This window comes from Cyprinodon variegatus, unplaced genomic scaffold, assembly GCF_000732505.1.
Source record: "Cyprinodon variegatus isolate N-32 unplaced genomic scaffold, C_variegatus-1.0 Scaffold616, whole genome shotgun sequence".
Classification (NCBI taxonomy): Eukaryota; Metazoa; Chordata; class Actinopteri; order Cyprinodontiformes; family Cyprinodontidae; genus Cyprinodon; species Cyprinodon variegatus.
In genome coordinates, this window is record NW_015151069.1 from 6,309 (window position 1) to 31,197 (window position 24,889).

The 24,889-nt window shown below is 39.0% G+C and overlaps 1 protein-coding gene across 1 annotated transcript in view; it reads left to right on the forward strand.

Moving 5' to 3' along the window:
• The first annotated feature begins 9,726 nt into the window (after nucleotides 1-9,726).
• fat4 (FAT atypical cadherin 4) overlaps nucleotides 9,727-24,889 on the forward strand; it is a 140,087-nt gene continuing 124,924 nt past the window's right edge. The window contains exon 1 of the mRNA XM_015392947.1: nucleotides 9,727-15,229. Coding sequence (XP_015248433.1) covers nucleotides 10,127-15,229 — 5,103 coding nt within the window. The 5' untranslated portion in view covers nucleotides 9,727-10,126. The remainder of the gene's footprint in view (nucleotides 15,230-24,889) is intronic.

Sequence of the window (24,889 nt, forward strand, 5' to 3'; positions counted from 1 at the left end):
GCACCGGGAACAGTTAATTTGAATTAGGACAATGCACATTCATCAACATGTCAGCACAAAGCATCAATGTAAATAGGCCAGAATTAGCACAACAGCTGTCCTAAGGCAGGTAAAAACAGTGAACATTAAACAAGACGCTACAGGAGAGAACAGAGTGGACACAAACAGATAAGATGCCAATAACATAAAATCACAATAAAATTAGGTTAACAATAAAATGAGGTTAACAGGCCCATGGAAACAGATCAATTTACCTGTGAACACATGTCTGGTTAGTTTTCAACCAATGTTTCAAGGAGAATTTAAAACGTATGTAGGTTACACAGCCCCTAACATGAGCTGGCAGTGTGTTCCATAACTTGTGAGCCTCTGATGGATGCAACCATTTGGCCAAATTTGGTCCTACGCAGCTGAACATTACAGTCTCCTCTGGTTAAAGCTCTAGTGTTTATTCAAGTAATGTTTTTTTTTGTTGCTTATAAAATCTGTTATCATTCCTTACATTGCTATCAGGATCTGTTGTGTTCCCCAGAGGTTTGATCCTTCATAATGCACCCTACTGGATCCTGTGGGTTAAAGTCGCACCATCAGTTACTTTTACATTAACCTCTCCTTCAAAGCTGGTTCAGTCTATTCTATCCTGCAAAATTCACTAAGATACCTTCCCACCTTCAGATATGTATACCTCTAGTTGAGTAAATATTTTATAAATTTTCACAACAACAATCTTAACTGAAAGGAAAAGATAAAGGAATGAAGTGTTTCTGTTTAACTTCGGCTTCTGAATATCTTGAATTTGTAACATAAAAAATTCTGTGTTCAGTTGGACTACATGCCATGTATCTAAATTATGAATATTAGTTTCAATCATTAGAGATTGAAATTTGAATGGGACAAATGTATGGGTAGGTGGATGGGTTTGTGAACAGATGTACACAATACTATTTTTTTATATCAGTATAAAACAGTTGCCTTTGAATTTAAAGGGTGTTTACCTTATTTCACCAAACATTCTGACTTCGGTCAACAGTGACGGAATTAGAAAGTTATAAGGTTTTATTTGTAACAGCTCAGTTGTTAATGCCTGAACTTAGAGATTCTTTTGGGCCTAAAATGTTCTTTAATAAAAACACTCTTTGTTAGGTAATAAGTACAAATTCCTAGCTAAAAGGTTGCAGGAACTCATAAAGGGCATGTTACTCTTTTCAAACTAGGAGTCTTCCAGCTGAATAAGCTTTTCCAAACACACTATTATTTGGTGTTTGTCTTAGTTTCTTTACCTGTTCAAGAACAGTTTTTATTTTATCTCATAGTACTGTTATTTGCACAGTTTCAAATATGCTCAATACTTTTTTTGTACATCAGTGCCTTTAATTATTTAACCTCCTCTGGATTGTATTTTCTACAATCATCCTCATTTCCACAGTTTTTCCAAGTCTCTACAAACTGGCTGCTGTTTTCTTTAATTTTTTTTTTTTTACTTAAATCCTTATACATTTTTTTTTTATCTTAACATGTTAATAACATCTTAATAACTTTAAAGTTTTATTTTTCCCGCAATGTGTTTTTCCTTCTTTGGTTTACAGATTATTTTTTCAAAATGTAGCTATGTTTCTTTTCAGTTTAATCTTTTGTTCACCTGTAAAGTTTTCCTCTCTCCTGTTTTGTCATTGATACCAAGATCTTTCGAATAAAGGAATTTCCATTCTATTCTATTCTATTCTATTTTATTCTATTCTATTCTATTCTATTCTATTCTATTCTATTCTATTCTATTCTATTCTATTCTATTCTATTCTATCTTATATCCCTGCAATCCACAATAATTGCTTAACACTGAGTGTCTACCATTCTATAAAAATGTATTTAATGCCTTTTTGCATTTCTAATCAAAATATTTGAGCACTAAAAGGCCACATTCTTCTCCTATTTGATCCTCCACTATAGTGAGTGACTGGTTCATTTGTTTAAGATATTGGTTAAAACAATATCTGGCACAACATATGTTTTCACTGATTAATATTTATTTATCTGGCTTGAAATTTCCAAACTAAGTGCAGCCGTGATGTAGAGAGCAAATGTGCACAAATACGAGGAAACAGGATCGTCTCACATTAGAATCAGAAACATTGGCTCCCTGCTGCAGAAAACCAGGACAACAATTTGAAACCCATAAGCAAGTTAAATAACTGCAGATGTGCCATAGATCCACTGTCAGCAATAATGTTTGGCTGTTCTCACACTGGTCATTAGAAATAAGGGCAATGTTAGCACTCACATCCCAAAAGATTAACAATAAACCTTTTTTGGTCTTTCAAAAGCCGCTTCAAGTCAAGATGTTCTTCTGATACCAAAACCATAAAAAGTCACAATCCTCTCTGCTTTGAACAGTGTTTTTCTCTTTTCTTTTTTTTTTTTTTGGCAGCCTCATGGGTAATAAAATAAACCTCAGAATAAAAAAACTATACAGATGGAAACTTCACATTTTAAAAATAACCTGAGCTTTAATCTTATTGTCAGTATACTCAGGTCGACCCTCATTTCTACACTTTTTATATGAACGTGATGCTGGAATGGCCATGATGGGCACCCCTTCATCTTCATCAAAGTGTGCATTGGTTTTCATGACTGAGCCGCATCTTACATTAATTCATTATTGTAAGATGAATTGATGAGAACAGGCACATCAGTTGAACTCATTTTTTTTTTTATCAAAAAGATAAATTGACAGCTGTTTACTTTCCTGACTCCAGCTCTTAAAGTTCCACTAAATAATATTTTACCTGACTTTTATTCTGTGATCTTTATTTATTGTAAAATTTTCAGAGATATTTCCATCAGCTCTAGCAAAAGGATGTCATAACTCTAAAGTGCACCTGTTTTATTTTTTCTACTCTACCTCAAAATGAGAAGGGCTCATTTAATATAAATGCAGAATGAAATGGAAAAAAAAAATCATGCCTAAAGGTTTTCATCCAACTTTTCCATAGTCATTTGGTGTCAAAATAAGGCTTGGAATGTGCACACTTCACTTTCAATGCAACAGTTGTGATTTAATAAAAACAAAATTGATGTGGAAAAGGATCTTTGTTGCAGCCCTAGTTGGAATTGACAAAAAAAAATGAATTTAGCCTGGAAATGAACAGTCCCTCACACCAACTCTGACCCATGTGTAGGCACCTTTTGGAGGAAAGGAAAATAACAGAAACATTTGGTTAGGATGTTACCACATTAGTTACATATCCATATTTCAGCCATGGCTCTAGTGCTCATCATTGCAAAATAAATGCAAAAAATACTCCAATAAATCCTCTTTCAAAACGTGTCCATATAGCAAATGCTTTTTTGTGATTACAGTTCACCCAGCTTGATTGTTAATGGAAACGATGCCAGTAACTGCAAAGTGCCGTTGAGCATACTGGCTCTGGCTATGAAGGAAAAAAGTGGTGGAAGCTGAAGAGAGAGAACAGGTGTGTGCCTTTGAGTGGCAATTATCATCAGTTTTGTAGGAAATTACAAAAATGAATACAGAAATATGTTTAAAAAAAACATACCTTCTACCATGTGTTTCTAATTTATACTGTATGTCTTAAAATACTCTCGGACAACATAACTAAAACTAAAATTTTGGTTCTACATCTTCTAAAAAGCCTGCACAGGAGACATTGATTTAAACCACTGAGATGCTTCCCTCTTTTCTGTCTTTAACTTTTGCTCTAAAAGCTTAATGCAGACATACAGATCCAGTACACCGGTTTACAGTTGGTGTCCTTATATACTGTAGGAAAGAATAAAGGGCCAATTGAACACTACCTTTTTCCACCACCAGATGCCGCCGGTATCCACAGTTCCTTTGAGTAGCTGCTTCTAGAACTTGTTGTTCCCAGGTTTGCTCCATGCACACCTGTGACTCATTTTAATTAGCTGGGCTTATAAAGAGCTGACTGGATTGTCTTCAGTGATATAAGCATTTTTGTGCCTGCCTGTGTGTTTCTGGTCTTTTCATCATCCTTGTGATGGTCAAATGAAACTTCACAAAGCAATTAAGCCTTCCAACTCATTGCTTTGCTTAAGGCTCATTACTTGATACTTTATTCATTACAAACTTCATATTTCAAAAATCAGAACAGAGCAATGTGGTGCAATATTCTCAAAATAACAAGTTTTTGTTATAAATGTGCAATTATATGTGAATTATACCATAATAATCCTTACATTGAATATCTGTGACAGTTTACTTTTTAAATTTATGTCATGGATGTATTTTGCCAGAGAAGATGTACTCTATGCTTTGAATTCTACATTCTCTAGAACTCTCATGCTTGAGATCTTTTATAGTTAGATGCCCACAGATGTTCCTTTTGCCGACAGCATTCAGTCTGTTTATCCTGTGTGAAACTGTGTCATTGTTGATCAAACAGCAAAATGTCAAATTTCTATTGGATGAGTATTTGGGTGTTAGTTATTTAAATTCAAAAACGACAGAGGTTTTTACGCAAGACGGCACAAGCCTCAAAGCGGGTCTTCATAAGACACGCCCCCTTTTTACTCAGTACATGCCTCAAAGTCTGGCTTGAGATGTCTCATCCCTACCTCATCATCAGCATCCTCTAAACCAGGCTTCTTCACCTTTAGTCCTCAAGGTGTTTCTGCTTACACACATGAATCAAATTGCTTAATTACCTCCACAGTATGCAGCCAAGTTCTCCAGAGTCCTTCTAATGACCTGAATGTTTAACTTAGGTGTGTTGAAGCAGATACATATCTAAAAGGTGCATGACACTGGACCTACAGGACCGTAACTTAGTAAGGGAGTGAGTAATGCCAATGTTGCAAACAAAATAGAGAAGGCTTTATGGTGAAAGTTATGATGTAAGAGAGGGCTTAGCCAGGGCTCTGGGGAATGTTCAGTAAGTCCAAGGGACTTGTCATGAACAGAGGACAGACAAATAGGTTTGCATGAAGGCAAGCAAGGAAGAGGAGTGAAAGAGGGATGGAATATCCGCAACTTGAGATGTTTTAGGCAGGCTTCCTCATTAATCTCCTTTCTTTCCAGTGGAAACTGTTCAACGTCCGAGTTAGCCTAAATAAGATCTTGCTTCATTATCGCTCATATTTGTTAATAAACCTTTCTGAACTTCACTTGTCTCCTGAAAGAATTGCGAGTATAGGTAAAAAAAAACTAAGCAACTTCATAATGGCTCCCAGGTAGGAGCTTCTGTAACTTTTTAACTATAAAGAACAGATTCTAAGTCGCATTTCTAAAAGGCGAACGATGACTAAAGGGAAGCAATATCAGAACACATATGATAAATTAAAAACTTTATTTTCTAGGGTTGCAGCGGGGAATGTCCAACTGTCAACAGACATGAAAGGGTCATTACTAATCAAGTTATTAATGGACACCTGAGGTACAGAAAAATGGATATACCAATCAACCTTAACATTCACAAGAGAAACATGTTAAAACTGTAACAAAGAAGGTCAGCTACTTGTTTCCAAAAACTGGACATGAACACAAAAAGCAACAAATAAATAGAATATTAGTTGATATGAGTGTTTTGCAAAAAAAAATAAAAAATCACAGTTAAACGAATTTATTAGGACCAAAATAAAATATCCACTGTCACTGTCTCGTAGCTGTTTAAGTCTTGTTCTGGGTTTTCAGTTTCACTTTGATCCAGGTTTTTATTTGTTTTCTAGTTTTATTGGCTTAATTCCGATTTTGTGGTGTTTTCTGGATGTATTTCAGTTCTTAGCTATTTCTTGATTCCCCTCTGTTGCCCTCTTGTGTGGGTCTCTTTTTCCCTAGCTCCTTTCAGAATCCTCAGTTCACACCTGCTCCCAATCAGCTCATTAGTCCTGTCTCTGCCTCCTATATATACTCTCCCAGTGTTGGTTCCTCGCCTTTTCCTGGCTACCCACATGAGTTGTCCCAGGAAGTTGTCTGGTTCTTTGGTTCCTTGTATTTTGTACTTTGGTTTTTGGATTTTAGCCTCAGTTATTTGATTAAATCTACAATAACTCACCTCTGTGTCCTCACCTTTACATTTGGATCCTCAAAACCCCAACCAAACCCTGACATCCACAAGATTGCTCTTAAAAGCATCTGTGCTGCTGTATTTGAACACATCTTCTCCGCTTTGCCTCTATCTAAATGCCTGCACAAATAGAACATCAATGTAAGTAAATTAACTCCAACATACATGTTGATGTTTGTATCCAAAGCCCCCTTAGAGCCGCTTGTTTCCTCTTGTAATCCACTTAGCTCAGCATCTCCTGTGAGGAGATAATCTGCTTTGATGCTCGACATGTGACCAAACCTCTGAATCTGTGTCAAAGCAGCTACCGCTGCTCCTGTCCAAACTGTAAACTAACATACACTACTTGACTCAAGTTTTACTTAACATCCAGGCAACAAGTGCTGTGATTACAGGAGCCACAAATTGTCAAATAACAAACCTGAATAAACATTTATGTCCCTCAAAGCCAAGACGGGTTGTAATTATCCCTCTGTGATGTTATTTCACAGAAGTGCAGAAGTTCAGCAGCAGGCGTAATTTCATTGAAATTTAAACAGTTTCCTCCTTCTCCGCTTAAACTCCTCTGTGTGCTCTTCTGACCTGAACTCGACCTCTTCTCTGTGCAAGCAGACATTACAGAGCTGTTTCTGGAAATTATCAAGCTGTTTGGATTGATGTGCAACAAATCTGGATGCCTTATACAGCATAAAGATCATACCACAGTGACTCTTGTATTGGCCCTCAATACGGTTATTTTGGTGTGTTAGAAGTGCAGTAAAGTCTACATTAAACTTAATAGAACTAATTCCTACAAGATTTTTGATTATTACTATGATTTCACAAAATTCTACCCGGACCTTAACTGGAATGTTTTTCTGGGATAAAATAAGACCAAAGTCTGGTTTATACTTGACATGAATTCGTAACAACACAGACAGTTCTGCACGGGAAAAATGGGGAAAGACAGAACCTTGTGATTTGGACCACCTCATCTATGATCAACAGAACAACTTTTTAAAAAGTAATTACTGTCCCTCTTGGATGACATGAAGAGGCATTTAAAATCCTGAAAACAACAGTTTTTACTTCTTCATGCTGTGTGGTATAAGGTTGCAGTACTACTGTACCATTTGCCTCCCCCCCTTAACTCTTGACAACACTAAGAAACTCCCTTTCAAAATTGACAAACATCAAAATGGCTCGAAATGGTTCACCAGACAGAAAAATCTGATTCCCCTCATTTGTCTCTGATCTTCCATGACCTTCTTAGTCTGCAAGCCTAAAGAAATTTTAAAAAGAGTAGTGGACAAACATACATCCTGCTATGAACTCTTATCTTGTAAAAATTTATAGGAGAATATTAATTGCTATCCTATTAGCAAAATGTGGTGTACAAAGTATCAACAACAGGGTTTACTGTTATAAATAAAAAAATATATATATATATATTACAATACCATACCATACCATACCAACTTTATTTATGAAGCACGTTATACACCGAACAGGACCAAAGTGCTGTACACAATCATAAAATACAATAAAATTATAAAATAGAGATTGTGGAAGGCTAGGGACATATAGGATAAACATAGAGTAGGTGAAGGGAGACAGAAAAACACTGGCTTAGATAGTTAGCTTTAAAAAATGTTACCCCATGAATAAAGCTGCTGCAGAACTGGAGACCATACTGCTGAGTCCTATGAACACAAAGTAGTGTTATCACAGATGCTTTTTCCCAGCAGCATTAAGGCCACACAAAATCCTGTCCTATTTGTAATTATAGCTTTAAAGCTTTTAACAAAAACTAATAACCATACATAAATACATAAAATACTAACATAAAATATTTAACAATGAACAATAAAAGAAAACAAAACAATAAGGTCAGCAGTTCAGAGAAAATGATTTCACATAGCTCTTCAGAACAAGCATGTTATAACTGACGAAAAATAAGAAATTGTTCCGTCTAGAAGTTCTTCTGTTACAGTATTTGTTTGTCCCAGTGTTGTATGAGAGAAAAATGTCCCAAGAGGTTTTTCTTTTTAATTTTCAGTATCTGTTAAGCTTTAATAGTATGTTCATGGACTGCATGGTGGCGCGGTTTGTTGTACTGTTGTCTTGATGCAAGAAGGTTCTGAGTTTGATTCCTTGCCTCAGGTCTTTCTGCATGGAGTTTGCATGTTCTCCCAGTGCATGTGTGGGTTCTCTGGCTTCCTCCCACAGTCCAAAAATATGACTCAGGTTAATTTGCACTTCTAAATTGTTGTTAGGCACGAGTGCATGGTTGTGTGTCTCTGTGTTTCCCTGTGACAGATTGGTGATGTGTCCAGGGTGTACCCTGCCTCTTGCCCATACACTACCAGAGATAGGCACCACCCCCACCATGACCCTGGTGGGGAGACTAAAATGGCTATTTATGTTCATATATCACTACTTCAAGCATTGGTTCCAACCAGGTTTTATTATCAGGGGATTTCCTGAGTCTAAGGGTTATTCTGGTGGCTGTGTCAAACTGTGTTGCCGTTGTTTGATCCTGGGGTATCACTGTCTTATCCCCAACCAGCAAAGTTAGCTTGTTGTTCAGGTTCTTGTTGTTTTTAGTGCAGAAAATTACATGCAAAGTTTTTAATAAACCTATTCAGTTGCACATATTTGAATCTGTCTATCCTAAACTTTAAAACTATATGTTTTGGTTTCTTATAGTGCAAATTTGCCTTAATTACATAGTTTATACTGTATGAAAACAACATTTATTTCTACCCTATTTAAAACATAGCATTAAGCTGTTATACTGTAAATACTGTACAATCTCACTTGATCACATGTTTTGTTTGTGTGGTCACTTTTTGTTCAACACAATTAATCAACCAAACAATCTGTTTATCTTGAATAACTACTCTCTTTTTCCTTCTTTCGTTTTCTTTTTTGCTCAATGTGAATGTGTTTTAAGGAATCATTTTCCAATCTATTGAATATTGAAGATTTTTCTATATAATTTTTAAAGCTAAAAAGACAAATTTATTGTTAGTAGTACCACAGTATGAACACTAGATGGTGGTGCATACTCATCTTGTAGGCCCACTGTGTAGCACATTTAATAGAAAAACTCAAGTGACTTCAGGACTTAAATATACCAGACTTTAGGCCATGACTGAAGTTTGCATTTTAGTGTATTTCTTTTTTTTTATGAACTTAAAAAATTTAATAAAAAATGTAAGGTAGGTAAAGATGACACAGATAAATAACATATCACTCATTTTAAGATCTCTGGATGCTGTGATAAGTGTAATGGCAGCAATATGCACTTATTTATGTAATAATGTATTATTATTATTATCAACTTATACGTTAATTTTAAAGTTAACCTCATATATATTTTTTTTTGCAAAACACCCATATTAACTTTTGATATATATATTTTATATTTTTGTTAATTTTGTATATGAAGTCTGACTTTTTTAATATATACATATATTATATATTTGTATATATATCTATGTATATATAAAATTAAGATCTCTGTGGGTTATTTCTACCTGATTATTTGATTGACACCTCTCCACCACCAGCTGTAAGGAGGGCTGGCGAATGGAGGACGGACAGGAGAGCAGCCATCCAATGGGATCAGTGATGGGAGGGAGTTTACTCCACTCCAGCTTTGTTCTAACTTATTGGGACTCCTGAGCGCAATATGACTGAAGTACCGTTATTCCCTGGATCTGTGCGCGTACGCTCAGTGCGTTCTAACTTTGGATAAACTCTTTGCGCATCTCCAAGGATCTGGGAACTTTTATTTTGGCTTTGTGTCACATTGCCAAGAAGAAAAGAAAAAAAAAAGGCAAACTGAAAAGCTGAAATAAAACTTTCCTGATCTGCAGGAATCATTTTCCCCATCCAGAGGATTTTGTTGCAGCTGGATGAAATAACACTTGTGGAGCACTTTTGGGACACCTCAGTGCGGATAGAGGGGAAGAGCTGCTGCTGCTTTTCTCATTGAAACCCTTTAGTGGAATACAATGCTGTGGAGGCTCCAACTTTAGGAAAGTTGATGCATCATCGGCATGGACTCTGTCTGAGAAAGGTGGACAGGTTGACTGACCATGGCGCTCACAGTTAGAGGCTTTGGCCGGTTTCATTTGATTCTGCTGATGCTGTGGACTCTGCAGCGCAGCCGCGCATCCAGCCAAGTCCGTCAGGAGTTCCGCGTCCCGGAGGAGCAGCCCGTGGGAACCTATGTGGGCACCATAGAAACCAAACCCAGCTTCACCTACCGCTTCAGTGAGAACCACAAACTTTTCGCCATCAACGGCACCACGGGAGTCATAACAACATCATCGGTGATTGACAGAGAAGTTCTGCAAAGTGATGTTATCAACGTGGTGGTGCTGTCCAGCCAGCCCACCTACCCCACAGAGGTCCGAATCGTGGTTTTGGATATTAATGACAACTCTCCGGTGTTTCCAGACGCGTCTATAGTCGTGTCCTTTAAGGAGGACGCCAGCAGTGGGAGACAAGTGATCCTGGACACTGCCACGGATTCTGACATTGGAAGCAACGGAGTTGATCACAACACTTACAGGATAGTGAAGGGCAACGAGCAGAGCAGGTTCGAGCTGGGCATTACAGTCAATCCCAGCGGGGAGGGAGCATTCCTGCACCTCGTTTCAACCAGAGGTCTGGACAGAGAAGCGACTCCCTTCTACCAGCTCCTGATCCAAGTGGAGGACAAAGGAGAGCCGAAAAAGTTCGGTTACCTGCAAGTAAACGTCACCATTCAGGATGTTAATGACAACCCCCCTGTTTTTGAGCAAGATCAGTACCAGACCAGTGTGTTTGAGGATGCTGCTGTAGGCTCCAGCATCCTGCAGATCACAGCATCAGATCAGGATGAGGGAGCCAATGCTGAAATTAGGTACTTTTTAGATGAGGGGACACCCTTCCAAATTGATCCTAAATTGGGAACAATTATTATTAAAGAAGGTTTGGACTATGAGAGTAAGAAAGAGTACTCTTTGACCATTCATGCTGTAGATAATGGCGTTCCTGCTCTGTCAGGTCGGACAGAAGCAACCATTAAACTTTTAGATGTTAATGATAACGACCCCGTTGTGAAGTTCAGGTATTTTCCCACCACTTCTAAATTTGCCTCTGTTGATGAAAATGCTCAGATTGGGACAGTTGTAGCCCTCCTCACGGTTTCAGACTCAGACTCATCCACAGCTAATGGCAACATATCTGTTTCAATCTTAGGTGGCAACGAGCAGAGACACTTTGAAGTGCACACCTCTCCTGTGCCTAATTTAAGTCTGATTAAAGTGGCAAGTGTGTTAGACAGAGAAAGGATTTCCTCATACAATCTGACTGTTTCGGTTTCAGACAATGGCAAACCTATGGCCAGATCCTCCTTTGCCAGTCTGGTTATTTTTGTAAATGATATAAATGATCACCCTCCAATATTTCAGGAAACACTGTACAGAGTAGACATCAGTGAAGACACCCCCAAAGGCAGCTACATTAAAGGGGTTTCTGCAACAGATGGTGATTCTGGGCAGAATGCCAACCTGAGATACTCCCTGGTTTCTGGAAACGCTTTGGGCTGGTTTTCCATTAGTGAAAACAGTGGCCTGGTTACCAGCGCTGCTCTGCTGGATAGGGAAATTGCATCTGAAGTTGTCCTCAACATTAGTGCCAAAGACCAGGGGCTGCAGCCTAAGATTTCCTACACTAAACTGATAGTCAACATCACAGACGTAAATGACCAAGTGCCTACATTTACCCAGAGCACATATCATGTTTCCCTGGTGGAGCATGCTCCCGCTGGTTCTGAGCTGGTGCTTCTGTCAGCATCAGATGATGACCTTGGGGCAAATGGAACTATCCGATTCTCATTTGATGCAGAGACACCTGCTAACATCCAGGAAGTGTTTCGTCTGGATGCTGTGTCGGGCCGATTAAGCACAGCCATGGAGGTGGACAGGGAGGATCAGGCCTCATATTTGCTCCGCATCCGTGCAGCAGACGGAGGCAGCCCCCCTTTGCACTCTGTGGGAAATGTAAACATCACCATTTTGGATATAAATGACAACAGGCCAGTGTTTTACCCTGTACAGTATTTTGCAAATGTGAAAGAAAATGAACCGTCAGGTTCCTATGTGACAACCGTTTCTGCCACAGATCCTGATTTGGGACGAAACGGAACTGTTAAATATATAATTACTGAGGGAGACACTTCTAAATTTCGTATTAACAGCAATACAGGGAAAATCACAACCCTAGTACCCCTGGATAGAGAAGAGAAGACTGCCTACCAGCTGCAGGTGACAGCAGCTGATGGCGGAAACCTGCGCTCAAAAACCCAGGCCATTGTGACTGTAACTGTAATAGACACACAGGATAATCCACCTGTCTTCAACCAGAGGGTGTACAGCTTTGTGATGTTTGAAAATGTGGCTCTTGGGACAGTCATAGGCACTGTGTCGGCAACCACGCTGGATTTGAACACAAACATTTCCTACCTGATCACCTCAGGGGATCAGAGGGGGGTTTTTGCTGTAAACCCCGCAGGTCAGATCACAGCAGCCAGTCAGATAGACAGAGAGGAGCAAGGATTTTATCAGCTTAAAGTTGTAGCCAGAGCTGGGGAGATCACAGGAGAGGCCTTTGTGAACATAACTGTGAAGGACTTAAATGATAATGCTCCTCATTTTATTCACAATATGGAGCATGTCAGCGCCGTGGAAAATTGGAGGACAGGACATGTTATATTCCAAGCGAAGGCCTCAGATCCTGATGAAGGTCCGAATGGCATGGTGATTTACAGCCTTAAAGAGAACCCAAAAGGCCTGTTTCACATCCATGAGCGGCATGGTCTGATCACACTGACCGGCCCCCTGGAAGTAACAACAAGCTCCTATGAAATCGAAGTCATGGCTGCAGACATGGGGGTTCCTCGCCTCACCTCCAGCCTAATCCTGATCATCAGTGTTTACGATGTGAACGACAACTCGCCCGTCTTTGATCAGCTCTCATATGAGGTTGTCATTCTTGAGTCTGAACCTGTCAACAGTAGGTTCTTTAAAGTGGAGGCCACCGATAAAGACTCTGGTCTAAATGGGGAGATTATGTATGACATCATCACCGGTAACATTGGTGATGTGTTTGGTATTTTTCCAGATGGGCAGCTATACATTAAAACGGAGCTGGACAGAGAAATTCAAGACAGATATAACTTAGTGGTTGTTGCCAAAGACAGGGCTGTAGAACCGCTAAGCTCGTCAGTGAACGTCACTGTGATCCTGGACGATGTGAACGACAATCGTCCTCTGTTTAACAGCACTAATTATGTGTTTCATTTTGAGGAGGAGCAGAAGAGAGGATCAGTTGTTGGGCAGGTTTTTGCTGAGGATAAGGACTTTGGTCCAAACAGTGAGATTAGATACATATTTGAGACGCCACAGCCCAACTTTGAGCTGAATGCCATAACCGGAGAGCTGACCAGCACTCTGCAGCTGGACCGTGAATCACTAATGAGACAAAGGGGGGCCGCAGTGTTCAGCTTTGTAGTTGTCTCATCAGATCAGGGTCTCCCCAAACCCCTAAAAGACCAGGCTAAAGTTCAGGTTTACATTCAAGACATCAATGACAATCCACCAAAATTCACCAAAGACATTTACCAGGCCTCCATCTCTGAGTCGGCTCAAAACATGACTCAGCTGCTGCGTGTTTCTGCTTCAGATGTGGATATAAACAAAAATGGACTTGTTCATTATTACATCTCTGAGGGCAACGAGGAAGGCCAGTTCATGATAGATGACAACTCTGGACAGGTGACTTTAGTCGGAAAGCTTGACTATGAAACCACTTCTTCTTACTCTCTGAAAATCATAGCTGCTGATGCTGGAAATATTCCATTGTCCTCCTCTTGTCTGCTGAGCATTAGTGTCCTGGATGAAAATGACAACTCCCCGTCCTTTCCTAAAACCTCTCTGTTTGTGGATGTGTTGGAGAACATGAGGATTGGGGAACTGGTGGCTTCTGTAACAGCTACGGATGCAGATTCGGCTCAAAATGCAGATATAACATACAGCATCACAGCCACAAACAATCATGGCACTTTCAGCATCAGCCCAAACACCGGCAGCATTTTTCTGGTTAAAAAGTTGGACTTTGAAACACAATCAGTTTATAAACTTAATATCTCTGCAAAGGACAACGGCAGACCATCCAGATCCTCATCCATACCTGTGATCATTCATGTCCGTGATTTTAATGACAATCCTCCTGTGTTTGCACCCGGAGACATTTTTAAATCCATCCCTGAAAATCTTCCTCTCTCAGCCTCTGTTATGACCATTACAGCTCATGACACAGATGCAGACATTAATGGGCAGCTGGAATACTCGATTGTCCAGCAGATTCCTCGAGGGAACCACTTTAGCATAGATGCAACCTCTGGTCTCATTTACACTAACAAGGAAATTGACAGGGAGTTCTCTAATCTGTTTGAGCTAACCATCAAAGCCACTGATCAGGCTGTTCCAGCTGAATTTCGGCGATTCGCCTTGAAAAATGTTACAATATGGGTCACAGACCTAAACGACAACGTTCCAACTTTTGTGTCCCAGAATGCTCTTGTTGCCGAGCCAAACATTGTTATCGGGTCCATCCTAACAACGGTGATGGCCCTTGACCCTGATGATGGTGAAAACGGGGAAGTGGAGTATGAGCTTTTGGAAGGAGATGCAGACACCTTTGTTATGGACAGGTACAGTGGGGATATTCGCCTGGCTTCCCAGCTTGTACCGTCTCGACTCATGTACACTCTGACAGTGTCAGCAACAGACCATGGTTCTGACCCTAAGACTTCCAGAACTGAGCTAACCATCATCCTTCAAGGGATGGACGGACCCGTTTTCTCTCAGCCCAAATACATAACCATCCTTAAAGAAGGTCAACCACCAGGCACTAATGTCATCTCCCTGGATGCCTCAAGTCCAAGGGGCTCTTCATCAAGAGTGGAGTATTTCATTGTGGCAGTACGCAGTGGCGGAAAAGCTGTGGGACGCCTTTTCACTATCGGACGCCACACTGGAGTGATACAGACAGCTGCGGAGCTGGACAGAGAACAAGGGTCCGATCTGTATCTGGTGGACGTGTACGCCATCGAGACAGATGCCAGCCAACCCAGAACACAGCGAGCTGAGGTAAGAAAAATGCTGACTATTTTATTCACTTAGAGCACCTAAAGTAGCTCAAATTTTGCACTGTTTGGCAGGACAAGGACATGAACTCAATAACTGGCATTTGTTGATATACTTCTGTGCAATATGCTTAACAAGATCAAATTCTACATTTCTCATATAACAGACTGCGATTTTAATGGATAGCAGTATGATGCATTTTACTTTTGTATTATAACCCTTAATATAAAGCAGTATGCTGGATAAAACATCCTACATGTCTGCTTTACAAACTCCCTCTCCTTTTCATTATGGGCATTCTTCTTAGGGCTCATTTCTTCTGAGTTATAAATAGTAATATCATATAAGGTATTCAAAAAATCCAAAAAATTAGAAAGGGTCATTTATATGGTCTTGCTGTGCAGGTATGCAAAATTAGAGCCAGACTTAGTCTGAGCCTTTCAGCTGCCTGAGTTTATTGTGGCACAGGGGTGGTCTGGGGATGCATTTATGGAAATAAGTGACCATCATAATCGAGTGACCTCTTAGACTACTAGGAAAGATGCTAAAGCTAGAAAGATGCTAGAGCTAGAAAATAGGGTTTAAAATGTTTAACTCTGTGATGCATTTGAGATTTTCTTTATGGCATGTTGTAACTTCCAGGCCTGATTTAGTTGGCTGATTATTATCTGCCAGTTTAATAAAACCCTTAAGGTTTTATCATTTTAGAAACCCTATGTCATACCACAAACATTGTGGTATGAGACATTTCAGTTAAAACATAACAAAAGTGTTTTTTTCCTCTTGTGTATGTGTTCATTTTAAGAATCATTGAAAAACTGAAATAATAATTCATGATATTGTTGGCAGTTAATTGAAGGGTTTGGACAGGTTAAATTCAAATATCAGATGTTCTCTCACTTTGCTCTCAGTGAAATAGCAATCTGCTGTCCTTCAAACTGTGCTAAACTAAATAGAAAAAAAATAAAGAGCTTCACTTCTCCTTCCCCAAACTTTAAACTTTGGAATGATTTCATTCTAAGCTTGAACAGTATCATCCCTAGAACAGATGACTTTAACATTGCTGCAGCGCGATATTCAGTGCCAACGATGCCTTACAAAACTTTTAACACCTCTAGAATCTTTCCACATTTTCTCAATTTACAAACTGAAGCCTTAATGTTTTTTACTCAGATTTTATGTGATGTATTGTGTATTACAAAGTATCACATAATTCTAAGGCAGCTTTTTTTATTTTAAAAGCTTGAAATGCACTTATATTTCACCCTCTCTCCCTTAGTATTAACTTTAGATAATTGCCTGTAATGAAATCTGCAAGTCTTTTGGGGTTCTTGGGATTATTGTTGTTTGCACTATAGCTTAAGCTCAGTCATGTTGGGTGTCTGTGAATAGTAAATATTAAGTTTTTACAAGAGTTATCTGTAAGGACTTTGGTTTGATATTTGAATATTTATAGAACATAAATATGCTTTGATCTAAAATATTAAAATAGCATGTTCAGGGTCATTATCTACTCTACTCTTAAGTCTTTTGTAGTTTCTTGCAAGTTTACTCCCATCACTTAAGTGTTGTTGGCATTATCCATCTTCCAATCAACTGCCTGCTAAATCCCCTCAGTATGGTGCTGCACCGACACCGATACCAGTATCGGACAGGGCCCTGATCCAGCACTAAAATAGTGGTATCAGTATCGGCGAGTACCAACAAATAGGGAATCGATACCATTTTGAGAGCCAAAAGTTTATTCAACTATTGTCAACCATTCCGGGTAGGCAATAAAAAGTTCTACTGGATTTGCTTTGTATTGAATTAATTTTATACACTACCTGAATCCACACTACATATATACATAAACAGAGAAAAAAGAAACTTGATTTAAAAACTAGTTACATTATATTTATATCTCGCAGTGTAAGTTAGGGCGGAGTCATTGGCAGTTTTGCGCATGCATTATATGTTAGCTGTGGAAAAAAAAGAGCAGGTCTTCTGTCTCCTGTCTTTGCTCTGACTGTCTGCAGACTTTTAAGACTAGAGAGCTTCCTGGGCCTGTGAGACAGTGCATGGAGAAGTGGGGAGAGACTTAGGTTAGTTGTCATTGCTGTCATGAGGCAGCACTGAGCACTAACTTGAACTTCTCTAGCCAGCTTCGCAGCTTTCCCTACCTGAGCTGTCGAATTTAACTCCTCTGGAATTATAATCAAACTCTTAGTTTCTTCTTTAAATAATGCACTCCAGTGGACTGCAGTACTTATGAGGTTCCATCTGAAGGTAATTTTTGCCATAAGCATGAAAGAATAAAAAAAACAAAACAGACTTTACTTATTGTTTTTGGGGAAAAATTTAGAAAACTTTGTATCATTTTCCTCTTACTTCAGTTTTACTGATTACATTACAAGCGTATCGCAAATAATATTACTAAAAACGTACATCTAAATTGTTGTGGCGACAGATTAGGTCCAGTTGCAGGTCATATTAACATGATTTAATCCTGCAGTGCTTGCCATTAAAGATGAATGAGCCGATCCTATTTAAAGTGTTTGTGTCCTCTCTGTCCCTGAGACCTAACAGTGCTACAGCATAAACCTACAGACTTAGACTAATGTTTTTCCACTGCTGTGTTTATACACAGGATACCCAGTAGCAACTGGGGGATCATTTCCATCCCAGGGGTTGTGACCCTTTCACATTCTCAGTTTCTCATTTTCCCCCCATTGATTGGATGCACGAGGGAAAGCTGGCATGTCACGCTTTGCTATGTAGCATGTGTGACGTTTTAAAAACAATTTGGACAAAAAAATTTGGTTGGAGATGCTTTATCGGGTGCTGTGATCTTAAAACAGCTCAACATTTGTCAGTTTGCTCTCTCACTCTGCGTTGCTCTCCTCAGGATGGTTTCTTCCTTCTGGATCAAATTTAGGTCATATGCTGCAAAACTCATTTGAGTCCTCTTATAGTCCATTGGTACACACTGTTAGACAGTTATAATGAGATGTTTCCATTTAGTAGCTTCAAGTTGCAGTTCCGTATTTCTTCTTGGATGATCTCATTAGCTGTAAATCTTTCTTTCATTTATTTGTAATTCTTGTTTAATATGAAGAGAGAGAAGAAAAAAAAATCTTGGCAGCTGATTTATCTATTGTTGTTGTGGAATTTGAAGAGTTAGGGAGGATGTTTTTTATTTTGCTCAAAAGTTTTGTCTCATCACATCCTGTATTGTTCTTGTTTGGAACTGGAGAGGACCTCCACCCCCCCCGAGCTCCCAGTGGATAAATTCACATCTGAAACTCATCCAGCTCTCTCTGTTCCACTCTGGGCCATGAGTGGTGTGACAGCACGTGTTTCTCATCAGCCGTTAAGCAGCCTCAGATCCCTGGAATGGGGTTTGTGTGCCACCTTCCTCGAGTGCATCACCTTGGGTTTTTCGCATCTACCAACAAATTAGGAGATGTGATTAGTTTTCACAAAGGAGCTTTTTGCACTGTGGTGTTTGATCTAAATGGTTTGACTGGTTTCTGTTATATGACGTGTTGTGTGACTTCATGCTATATACCCTAAATCCTTCCAATCCAGAATGAAAAGTAAAATAAATATTGTGTTGCACGCAATTCTCATTTTAGAAAGCATTTTTTTTGCCTTTTTCATTAAACTGTAAACTGTTGGTTGTGATCAAACACTGGCTGCTGCATGTCTTAGAAGAGAGGAGCAGTAAATTCCAGTGATAGATATGCAGTGTCATAGTACATTGACTCTTTTAGATTTATTGCAACAACAACTGTAGTGAAATATATACCGAAGCCGAGAGCGGTCATGTCCCTCTGATACCTTTTCACAGTTTTTTATCGAGAAAATTAGTTCATTTTCTCAATATCTAAAGCTAACGAAAGTCATTTTCTCGTGACGACGAGATGATAATTTTCTCATTAGAAAGTAATTTTCTCGTCATAACGAGATGATTGGTGTGTGTTTAAACTGATCCTTCAATAACACAACGGCGGTAGAGGATTTATAAGTATATGTCATGTCAGCCTATGCATAATTCTGTAACTTTTTGGTAATGAGACGATGTTGTTGGTTTGATGATTTGCTTCCACTCCTGATTCATAAGCAATTAGCCCTATGCCTCTGGCGCCTAAGCACCAGGTGTTCTCTGAATGGCCCCGGTGTAATATCTGTAGCAGGTATAGGATGCATTAACTCCCAAAATGAGTCCAGATTAAAGATTTTCATTAAAAATCAGAATCAGCATGTTAGGCTTTATAATGATTGGTAATCGGTGATCGTCCAGAAAAGTGCAATCGGTGCACCCCTAATGCCATTAAATAAATGCTCTCTGTACCATGAGGCTGTCTAAAACCTTTAAGTACATCCTCATTATAAAAATGACCCCAGCAGGTTGTTTATGCTAAATGAAAAAACAACACTTGCTTGCAGATTATCTGTTAGTTTGTTTTTAAAATGAACAGGTTTTGCTCAGTCGAATCACAGCAACATTTGAAGGACTGGACTTGGAGTGGGTGGTTATGCACCTTATTCCGTCTCTTTGTCAGCATTTCTGTTGTGGATTTGCGGCTACGTTTTGGATCATGTATGAGCCTGTTTAGGCAAAGCTTTAAGTTTGACATGATAAAGCTATATTTTGGTTGACTCAGTGGCTGCCGGATCCAGGCTTGATGTGGCTGAAAAACAAGCCAAAGCTATGACTCCACCAACATTATGGATAGGGAGACTTTTTGCTATGTTTGATTTTCTCTGAAAAGGATGCTGCGCTAAATTGTCAGAGCTTTTTTAATCTTTCTGTTGTTCCAGAACTCAGTTAGCTCACTGAGATTTCCTTATTATATAGGGCAGGGTGAGCCACCCTGCCATATTCTTTTTTCCCTCCAACTTATCCAAACAGGCCATTTTTGTTCAGTCTGTTTTCTGACCACCCAGTTTTAAAAAGGTTCAAATTTTAGACTCTGATATTGCAGTTTTCTTAGCAACAGTTGCTTCTTTAGGGTAATTGCGGATGTTTAACAACGTTGGTTCTGCTTTAACAAAAAAGTGTTCATTTTAGGCTAAAATCATTCTTAAACCTACTTCATTCGTCTGACCAGAGCAATATTAACTACCTTAAGTCAAATAAAGTTTGAATAGAATTAAAATCTGTGGACTGAAGGGAGACAGAGATTAGAGTGATGGCAAAGAGAACTTCCAAGCTAAAAAAACTTGGGGGTCCAGTCATTTCCACAGATATATTTTATAAAAGACGATCATTGAAATCATTGATTTTAAGGATAGTCAACAAGCATTCCATTCAAGATTTTTTTTTATTTCTAATAGAAAATCGAAAACCATAGCAGAATGGTAGTGTTTTTTCTTATATGTTACCTGTATTTTTTTTTATCCTTTTTGTAGCCATAAACTAGACAGCAACGGAAACTTAATATATTCCCTTTTAATCTAGTCAAAGTGGCTTTATACCTTGAAAGGCCTGAAGTGGCACATCACTCCTTGCCCTGTCCTCTTTAATGCATTGTTCCTTTAATAAAGTAAACACAGTAGAAGCCTTTCACAGGCCTTCCTTTGTTCTGCCTTTCAAGATAAAGTGTTCTGCTGCCCCGTCAGGGATTTGCTAGACTTTTATTATTCTTTTGTCTGTGCCAACGTCTCACCCTGGCAGATTTAGGAGTGTGTGTGTAAGACTGTGACAGCAAGCTCTCCTTCCCTTCTCATCACCTGTACGAGATGTGAGAGTAACAGTAGAGCAATTTGGCTATTAAAAGATACTGTTTCCGAAGTTTCCTCTGGATATGTCAACCGATGGTATTGGGAGCTGTAGTAAAAAAGGAAGTGTTGTGATGAAAGGTTTTCCTAAAGGATGCTGGAAGTGCTGGAAGTTGGCAGAAGTGCAAGGAGTATTAGGAAGGAAGCAGGAAAGGAGCAGTTTGGGGTCTCCAGTAGAAACAGAGAAGTTGTAAAGATAACAGTGGCAGGGTCCAACGCATGGTCTAAATGACCCCGGACCTCTGTTGCATATTTGAAATTCCCTGAAAAGTAGTTGCAACCTTATTCTTTTTTTACATTTGCAACATCGCAACCTCATTCCTCATTAAGTCCTGTATGAAAAACCCACACAAAGAAGTACATGCTGTATGTGTGAGTTGATAGAAAGAATCTAACAACACTGTTAATTAATAATCTGAGAGTTGTGGTCTGCATTTGTATTCATTCCTTTCAATTTAAACCCACTGTAGAACCACATACCCACTTTCCCTGATGGAGAATATCATATATTCACATTATGCTGCCACCACCGTGTTTCACAAAAGTGATTGTGAGTTTGGGTTGATGTTTTATTGGATGCTGTGGGAGCAGCTTCTCCTACCAGAGTTGTGGATCTGTGCAGGTCCTCCAGTTGCCATTGGCCTTTAGGTTGCTTATCTAGTTACGGACAATCTTTTGCCAAAGGTAAGGATTAGGGTTAAGCTCTGTATTAGGCTTAGTTTATTGTTAAGGTGACGTGTGCACTGGTAAGGTTTAGGTTGAGGATTATTGTCAGGTTTTGGGGCATAGGAAGGCTTGAAAATGACTGAAAATTAATGAAAGTCAACACATAGGCCTCACTACCCTTAATAAGAAAGATCGTGTGTGTGTTTATATATATAAGTATATATTAAGCGTGACAGAAAATGGATGGATGGATGTGTGTGTGCACCTAGAGGTTATTCAATAACCATCATTTAACAAGAACAAGAGGAGGAAGATGAAAACAGAACCAATGATCATTCGTTATACCACTGATGCCTTTAAAAACTACTTATCACCAAAGCTATACCTTTCGATCAAGGGATCTGTTTACTGTTATGAGGCACCACATCTAATATTTTCAGGGGAATTTATCTTTTTATTTTTTAGTTTGATTTAGATCTGCTTCAATATCATGATCCTGAATTTCCCTGGATCATAACACTGTTGACAAAGTAATTCAGAAATCAGAGACGGCGTTGAGGTTTTAGAGAAGACAAAAAAAAAGAGGCTCGCTGAAACACAAAACCGCCACATCCAGCCAGGTCAGCGAGCCGGCAAAAGAAGGTCATGTACAGCTGGATGATTTGATATGGATGCTGGGTTTTGTGCATTTCTCTGTCTATGGGAAAGTATTAATATTATCTGAAGTGTCGATGACACCAGTTTCCAGGGAAAGGTTGGCCATCGTTACAGTTTCAGAGCTCTCAAACCAAACCTTGTATCCATGAACAAAACCTAATACACAGATTTTAGGGTTCCCAGAAGAGGCAAGAAAAATTATCCAGAACAAACTCAATCCTTCTGGATTGTAATTCATGGTCTGATTGCAGTGTTTTGTGTATTTAACTGTCCACGTGTACTTTAGCAGAGGCTGTGATGCACCGTCCTTGACCGAAATCATAACTCGTAGGGTAATCTGTGCAGACAAGCATTTATTTAAATGGTCATCAAAAAGGGGAGGCATCTGCTTGCAGCTCTTCTCGTAGGTGGTCCCAGCAGGCAATGGGTCAACCAGTGTCGAAGAAGGCCAGCTTGTCTCGCAGTGCTTTTACGAGACGCCATCGCCATAAAAGGCGGATAAACATTCAATTGTGCATAAATGCATGCAGGCAGATGCTGCCAAGAAAACAGAGAGCCACACAGACACACTGACCACAAGTTCAAACTGCCGTTCAGCTGCAGCAAAGCTTGAAGGGTTGTAGCAAACAAAATAAGTGCGTTTTATTTATTTTATTGTGAATATGTGGCTCTCAGAGACAAATGTTTGACTTTGGCGCTTCATGCTTGTGGGTGTTTTCTTGCACCTCATTTTTCTTACCCTATTTGTTTTATGTCTTTCTGAGTAGAAGTGTTAAATAGCTTAGGCTGCTTTCCCACTTTTTTACAAACAGCTTAATCCTTAAAGTCTTATAATTGTTGTGCTGGTTTGCCAGGAAGCTCTTCCACACATCTCATCAGTCACATTTGTCAAACTGAACTTCAAAGGTCAAAATTATATTGTTCTGCCACAAAAAAAATCCAATAACTTCAGCCAAACATCAAGTAAAAATGGTATTTCCCCTGCCTGACAGATTTCTTTTTCTTTTTTTTTTGCACTTTATTCTTTTAGACCACTGTTTTCAAACCATTTATTAAAGGAAAAATGCAATTCAGACCATATTGGCCTTTCATAATGATATAGTGGCCCCTTTTTAAATCATGACTCATCTGCAATTTACAAAATAAGTGCTGGTATGAATCCACAGGTTACTTGGAAATTAGTCAGACCTGCAAAAAGAAGAAATCATTTTCAATAGAAACTATCCAAGAATACGTATCCCAACCTAGACAGGCAATGCAACAGGACAACAGATGAGAAACAAACTCATCTATATCCAAGTGTTTGGAAATGGTAAGGAAAGCCATTTCTAAGGCTTGGGATCATCAATGAACTACAGTAAAAGTCGTCATCCGCTAATGAAGGAAACGCTACACAATGTGGAAACCTTCCCAACAGTGACTGACCTACAAAAGCTGCTCCAAGAGCACATTGGTGACTCATTCAGGGAGTCGCAAAATAACACAGAACAGCATCCTATGCTCAGCAGCCTGACCTTTCTCATTTAAGGTTAGTGTTCATGTTTCAACGAGGAAAAAGATATTGTGCAAAAATCGGATCTATAAAAAAGGTCACAGTTGAATAATAAAAAAAGTGAGATTATCTGTCTGACATTTCGAAAACAGTATTGATGATTTTTTCTTTTGAGGAGATTTTCTTTGAACTGAGCAGAAAAAAGTTTAACTTCTTTAAAGTTTTGTGTCTTCTTATAAATCTTATATTACCGGTCATGCATGTTTGGCTTTTACATCATATCAATAATTTGTTATTATTTGAGTTTTTGCAGCCCTCGTGGCTTGTTTTTTTAACAGTAGGCTGACAGGAAAGGGGGTATGAGAGAGGGGGAGAGACTTGTGGGAAAGGACCACAGGTCGGATTGGAGCCTGGGTTCTCCAGGTCGAGGATAAGGCCTCCATACATGGGTCATGCTCGCTAACCGCTGCGACACCTGCACACCCATCATATCAATAATTGAACCTAGATCATCAGATCCGCCTCTGAATGGCTCATATAAATAAAATAAAATGAAGGTTATCATTGGCCTTGAAAAAGTATAGATTTAGAACTGATTGAGATGCTTTGACATGAACTAATCATCAGAAAGCTAAAGTTTGATTGGATTAAAATTGTATCACAAATGAGAATAGAATAAACCTCCACTGTTAATTAAAGGACTCATTGGCAACTGTATGAAGGGTGGTATGACTTATTATTAGCTCTCCGGGTTTATTCTTAGTTTACATTTTGTACTTTAATTGATAATTTTTGTGATATTTGAAATTGGTTAATGATCAGAAACATTTACATTTGGTGAATGCAACAAAGAAAACTAAACTTTCTCTGTAGTGCAGCCCTGAGTTTCCTCCCTGTAGACTCACAGTTCCTACCTATCTGTTGGTCGATATCCAAAAAGATGTGCAACATTTTGAAGCAGAGAACCTAAGGTTTGCTGGCTGGTAATAAAAAAGAAAGTTATAGAGGCTAAAGAAACACTTCATTGTGTATGATTACTCTGTTTCATTTTATTTTCTGCCTGCTTTGGGCTATAAATTTGC